This window comes from Staurois parvus, unplaced genomic scaffold (assembly GCF_062004578.1).
Source record: "Staurois parvus isolate SC_StPar_1 unplaced genomic scaffold, SC_StPar_1.0 ptg000893l, whole genome shotgun sequence".
NCBI lineage: Eukaryota > Metazoa > Chordata > Amphibia > Anura > Ranidae > Staurois > Staurois parvus.
Window position 1 is genome coordinate 1,198,457 of NW_028318689.1, and position 6,796 is coordinate 1,205,252.

A 6,796-nucleotide genomic window follows, 5' to 3' on the forward strand; every position below is an offset into this window, starting at 1 on the left:
GGGCACACTAGTGATCCTGGAAGGGCAAGAAACCGAACCCGCGCACCACGACCCCAGCGGTCCGTCTTAGACCGACGGATGAACACCTCCACCCAGTCGCCCGAGCACACAACATCATCCACCAACAACCCCCCAAGCACCGACTTGGATGGACTAACAAGCTCCCCAATACGCAACGCCCCAAAGAAGGCCACCGCAAAAGCCGCCCTAAACAAGCCCACTTCAAAGTCCGAAGAACAAACAAACCGCAAATGTGTAAATAAAGATCCTAACAACTCGAAGGACACCTGGCGACGAGAATCCGTACTGCGATGAGCCCTACGGTAACCCCGAATAGCCTGACGCACCCAGAAATCTTTGGTAAAATCCCGACACCCTTGTAACTTAAAAAAGAAGGCCAAACCAGCCAACCGACGATCCACCGCCGCAGCAGACACCCCCCGCTCCAAATTCCTCGCCAAATAGTACAGCAATGCCACACGCACCTCCGGCCCCCAGGGATCAATATCGACCTGTTGTAACAGGTCCAGCCACTCCCGCCAAACCGACGAGTACGCAGACCATGTCGCCTCACTCACCGACCGCCGGATCCAGCCGGATACGACCCCAAGGCAATCTCCCACAGCCAGTCGGGACAAGGAACCCCACGGTGCTCCGCAGCCGGCGCCAACTCCCGGAATTTGTCCCACTGAAAACGAGACAAAGCGTCAGCCAAAGTGTTGTCCACCCCAGGGAGATGCACCGCATGGAGAAAAACATTCAGCTGCAGGCAACGCAACACTAAATGGCGAAGCAGGCCAACCACCGGCCGTGAGGCAGCCGACACCCGGTTGATGACCTGAACCACCCCCAAATTGTCGCAATGAAAACGAACCTTCTGATTCCGAAAATCTGCACCCCAAACCTCAACCGCCAAGACCACCGGAAAAAGTTCCAACAGAACCAGGTTACGAAGGAAACCCGCCGCCACCCAGGAAGGAGGCCACGGAGCCGCACTCCACCGACCCTGAAAAAATGCCCCATAACCCCCGGAAGCCGCCGCATCCGTGAACAAGTCCAAGTCAAAATTGCTGACCGGGCCAGACATCCACAAAGCCCGTCCGTTAAACGAAGTCAAAAAAGTGTGCCAAATCCGCAAATCCTCCCGATGCTCCCTAGTCAAACGAATAAAATGTAAAGGGGAAGTAATCCCTGCCGTCGCCGCCGCCAACCGGCGGCAAAACACCCGACCCATTGGCAGGATGCGACAAGCGAAGTTCAGTTTACCCAACAACGACTGTAAGGCCCGCAGTTGAATTTTTTGCTTGCCGAGCACCCCACCAATTTCCCCTTGCAGAGCCAAAAGCTTGTCCTCAGGCAGCCGGCACTCCATTGCATCAGAGTCCAAAACGATACCCAGGAAAGTCATGACCGAAGCCGGGCCCTCCATCTTGTCCAAAGCCAGCGGAATCCCAAAACGTTCAGCAACGTGCTGCAAAGTGGCCAGCAAAACGGCGCACACCCTGGAAGCTGGCGGACCCACGCAAAGAAAATCATCCAAATAGTGGATGACAGAATTGACCCCGGAAACATCCCGCACCACCCACTCCACGAACGAACTGAACTGCTCAAACAAAGCGCAAGATATAGAGCACCCCATGGGAAGGCACCTATCAACGTAAAACGAGCCCTCCCAATGACAACCCAAGAAACGAAAACTGTCCGGATGTACCGGCAACAATCGAAACGCGGACTCAACATCCGATTTTGCCATAAGCGAACCACGCCCATAACGACGAACCCAGAAAACCGCCGCGTCAAACGACGTGTAAGACACTGAACAGGACTGCGGATCGATAGCGTCATTCACCGACCCCCCTTTAGGAAAAGACAGGTGATGAATTAACCGAAACAAATTCGGCTCCTTCTTGGGCACCACCCCCAAGAGGGAAACCACCAGATCCGAAAACGGGGCGCAAGAAAATGGGCCGCCCATACGTCCTAACCCCACTTCTTTTCGCAACTTAACCGAAACAACCTCCGCATGCCGCAAGGCCGACCGCAAGTTCCGAGCCAAGGGGGGAACGGAAGTCAAAGTGCACAGGATGCGGAAACCCTCCGAAAAACCTGCCGCCAGCAGCACAGCGGCTGCCCGATCAGGATATCTATCTAGGAAAGGCTGCATCCTTTCCACCCTCACCGGTGTCGTCCCTCTTACCCGCATGCTCGCCGGAAGGGCCTCTGCCCCGCTTAAAACAGCGCGACAACGGATGGGAGCCACCGCAACCGGAACACTCATGCTTAAAACGGCAGGACCCTCCGAAACGACAAGCGCTTTCCTGGAACTGCCAACAGAAGCCCCTACGCTTTGAGGCCGATTGTCCGGGGGAGAATGAACCACCGGCCCCCCCCTGAAAAATTTGACCAGGAGGCCTCGCTGGAGTCATGAGGCGCATCCAAAGGCCAATGTCCTTATGGTCCCAACGCAAGGAAGGGCGAACAGCCCGCCGCTGCCGAAACTGCTCATCATACCGAAGCCACGCAGTCCCACCGTAAACCCTGTGAGCCTCGCTAATGGCGTCAAGGTAACAAAAGAGCGCCGAGCAATGCTCAGGAGCCTTCTCCCCAATAACACTGGCCATGATCGCAAACGCCTGCATCCAATTTGCAAAAGTACGCGGGATAAACCGAAAACGCCGCTTCTCCGCTTCTTCCCGCCTGCCCTCGTCAACCCGCAACCCCTCCAAAGGAAAACGCTCCAACGGCAAGAGCGTGAAGATCTCCACATACTCCCCGCTCCAAATCCACTCCCGAACCTCCAACGGCAAGTGCGCACCTAAAGGGCCCTCGAAGCACACGTATACCTCGCACTTGGCCGAGTCCGCCAAGCCGACCGCTCCGGACACCCCCGCACCCCCATCCAAAGCCGTGGAACCCAAAGCATCAGATTCCGCCGCAACCACCGCAGGCCCAGAACCAGAGGGAGGAGAAACCCCCGATCTCCGCACGGCCCCCCCGTCCTGCACTCGGACTTGTAAACCGTCCCCACCAGCCGGCGGGAGCCACGCCGCAGCAGGCCCAGGGACCCCACTACCGCCCCGCTCAAGGCGCTGCAACAAGGTACGCAAACCGGAAAGCAAATCGCAGAGCCCCCCCCCCCCGCGACCCGAATCGGGAACGCCGACCTCCCGCACCGCCGAGGCCCCGCCCCCCAACAGGTCCCCTAGCGCTGAAGAAAAAGAAAAAGGTAACTCACCAGGCTGCCCAGGAGACGTCCCATCAGCCGCGCGACCCACGTCCAGCGATGCCGAGCGGCCAGCTGTCGCCCCCGCATCGGGTTCCGACAGCTCGCCCTCCGATCTCACGTCCTCCCCTCGACGGCCGGATGGCCTCCCAGTCCCAGGAGCCACGGATCCTCGAGCGCTGTGCCTCTGCTGGCTCCGCCTCCCGGCACCAGCCACGCCCATCGACGTCCCTGGGGTCCGACCAGACACGCCCCCGGCAGCACGTCCATCCAGCCTGTGGCTCTTCGGAGCCGCCGCTCCACGCTTCCCATGGGGCCTGCCGGCCGCAGCAGGGGACAGCCCGGCAGCCGCAGCGCTGCGTCTCCCTCGTTGGGCTCCCTCCCTGACAGGTACCTGGTCAGTGGAGGAGCCGGCGACATCCTGCTTCCTCAGCCGTGCGGGCGGGGGGGGGGGAGCTTCCTCCCCGCGAGACCCCGCCCGGCGAGCTCCGCCGTTGTCGGGGATTCCTCCCGGCCTCCCCGCGAGCAGAGGCAATGGAGCGCCCTGCCAGCGGGGCCGGAGGGTCCCGAACGGGGCTCCCAGCGTGGCGCTGAACTCTGGGGGAGGGGGAGCCCGGACTAAAGCGCTCCGGAGGCCGAGACCTCCGAGCACGTAGGCGCACCCGCCCCTCTCCCGCTGGTGATGAGGCCGGGTCCTGTGAAAGACCCGGGTCCTGGGACAAGCCCGGGTCCTGCATGAAGGCAGACACCCGGCGCTGAGCTCTGGGGGAGGGGGAGCCCGGACTACAGCGCTCCGGAGGCCGAGACCCCCGAGCACGTGGGCGCACCCGCCCCTCTCCCTCTGGTGATGAGCCCGGGCCCAGCGATGAGCCCGGGCCCAGCGATAAGCCCGGGTCCAGGGACACGCCCGGGTCCTGCAGGAAAGCAGAGACCCGGCTCTGCAGCCAGTCCATCCCATGAGAGGCTGCCGCCTCACGCAGCTGGGCCACCAAGCCATCCATGACAGCCCCCCAAAGACCGCAACGAGACCCCCAGGGAAAAAGGCCCTAACAATATGCTGGCGTTGGGAGGGAATGAATCTCACTCACCAACGTCCAGGTCCGAAATGATGCCTCCCCCCCCTGGGACACCCCACCCTAAGGTGCGGCAGAGCCCACCCACGCTCTCTCTCCACCAACCAGCACACCCATCTATCCTTTTCCACACCCCCCTGGCACATCATTAACCCTTTCCTATTCTCCTTCCCACTCTAGGCCTAGTCATGCCTGCCCTGCGCTAATTTTCCTTTCCTTTTTTCGCTACGGGCATTACTGTCTCTGTACCAGAGGAGCTTACACTCTAATGTCCCCTCCCTCACAGTCACATCAGTCTCTGTACCAGAGGAGCTTACACTCTAATGTCCCCTCCCCCCACAATCACACACTATTATTATTATACATTTATATAGCTCTGACATATACCGCAGCGCTGTACAGAGATCACTGAGCCAGTGACATCAGTCTCTGTACCAGAGGAGCTTACACTCTAATGTCCCCTCCCCCCACAGTCACATCAGTCTCTGTACCAGAGGAGCTTACACTCTAATGTCCCCTCCCCCACAGTCACATCAGTCTCTGTACCAGAGGAGCTTACACTCTAATGTCCCCTCCCCCCAGTCACATCAGTCTCTGTACAGAGGAGCTTACACTCTAATGTCCCCTCCCCCACAGTCACATCAGTCTCTGTACAGAGGAGCTTACACTCTAATGTCCCCTCCCCACCAGTCACATCAGTCTCTGTACCAAAAGAGCTTACACTCTAATATCCCCTCCCCACCAGTCCCATCAGTCTCTGTACAGAGGAGCTTACACTCTAATATCCCCTCCCCACCAGTCCCATCAGTCTCTGTACAGAGGAGCTTACACGATACTTGCATTTTACTTACGTGTTATAAGGGAGGGTCTGCGTTTGATGAATCTGGAGAGAATCCCTTTAAAGTTTGGGGATTTGGCCTGGCTCTCGTTCCATGGCAGACTCTATGTGAAGGGCAACTTGAAGCATCGCTCTGCGGAGAACCGTGGTTGTCCAAGAGTGGAGTGCGGTGGAGTGGAGGAGACGATGGACCATTTCTTGCTTCAGTGCCCCTTCAATATAGATGTCTACAAGCAGGTGGGTGGGGCTCTGGGGATTCCTGGGGATTCCTGCTTGAGTTATGCAGAATGGTCTTACGGTGCCTTTCAGACTCACCGGGACTTTGATTTTGAGACTCTTTTTCTAGTTCGATTAGTAGTCCGTTACTACATGTGGTGTCACATACTCGCTAACGGTAGCTCTATGGATCCACAGTGCAGGATTCCCCAGGGCGCAGAGTCTAAGCCCCAGTCTGTTTGGTCACCAGAGCCCCTGATGGTGGGGATGGACTTGGAGCAGGCTGAGACCAGGTCGTGTCCCCCGGGTACACCAAACTGTAGTAGAGAGGACCGCCAGCGGGACATAGCTGGATAAGAGCCTGATATGAAGAGGCAGGGCAGACCTGAGCGGTAAACGGATGGATCCGTGCAGGATGGATGGATGCGGACACACCATGAAGCAAGTAGCGGAGTCAGACAGGCCGGGTCGGTAACTGTGGAGGCAGAACAGAACAGAGCAGCAGGCAGAGGATAGTCGGGTCACAGGCCAAGTTCAGCAACAGGAGTCAGACGATCAGGAGCAGGCAGAAGAGTGGTCAAAGGCAAGCCAGGGGTCAGGGCAGGAGATGGTCAGCAGAAATCAGGATCAGGCTGGGTTCGGCAACAAAGGTACACTCACAGGATCAGGACACAAGCAGAGGATCAAGACCATAGGGCAACTTGGACATTGCAATGGTCAGTTTAAATAGCCCGCCCGGCACCGAGAGGCGCGCGTGAGTCCTAGTGCCTGCCCCGCGCCGTCATTGGTGACAGGTGCGCCTGGGTCCTAGTGCCTGCCCCGCGCCGTCATTGGTGACAGGTGCGCCTGGGTCCTAGTGCCCGCCTGCCTGTATGTCTTGTTTCATCGTTTCTTAGCCTGGGGGGGTGTTGGTGACGGTCGGGTTTGCTGAGATACATTATAAAGATGATAATAATAGTGAAATATGATTGGTTCTGTTTTGTTTTTTCCCAAAAAAGCCGTTTCCAGGTTTCTATGCTGACGTAAGCTGTTTGTGTTTAATTATATATATTTTATTTATTCTGTATATATGTAAATATGTTTTTATTATGCTGTTTGTAAGAATTTTAATAAACAAAAATGTACTCTCTACTCCTACTAGTCTCCAGTGCAGGGGCAGACTGACCATTTGGAAACTCGGGCACTGCCCGAGGGCCCGGGGTCAGTAGGGGGCCCCATGAGATGCCCCTGGTACCTTTTTCATAGGCTTTTTTGAGTTTGGGCAAGGACACAGGGGCCCCATGATCCCCTAATGCCTGGGGGCCCCATGAGTTGTCAGTCTGCCCCTGCTCTGGTGTCGGCAGCAAACTCTGGCAGTGGACGGGATAATGACTCCATGGTCGGGAAGGATCGGAATGTCTCATGCCGATACCGGAGAAGACCGAGTGACACAAGAAGAGTATTTCA

At 57.5% G+C, this 6,796-nt stretch overlaps 1 protein-coding gene across 1 annotated transcript; it reads right to left on the reverse strand.

The window, feature by feature from the left end:
* Nucleotides 1–491: 491 nt before the first annotated feature.
* On the reverse strand, nucleotides 492–1,266 carry LOC149442386 (uncharacterized). The gene has a single exon (XM_089656167.1). It carries the CDS (start codon nucleotides 1,232–1,234, stop codon nucleotides 575–577), a length of 660 nt encoding a protein of 219 aa, XP_089512293.1. The 5' UTR covers nucleotides 1,235–1,266; the 3' UTR covers nucleotides 492–574.
* Nucleotides 1,267–6,796: the final 5,530 nt, after the last annotated feature.

Excerpts from the sequence above, each read along its gene's own strand:
- LOC149442386 (XM_089656167.1), bottom strand. The coding sequence starts at position 1,234 with ATGGGTCGGGTGTTTTGCCGCCGGTTGGCGGCGGCGACGGCAGGGATT.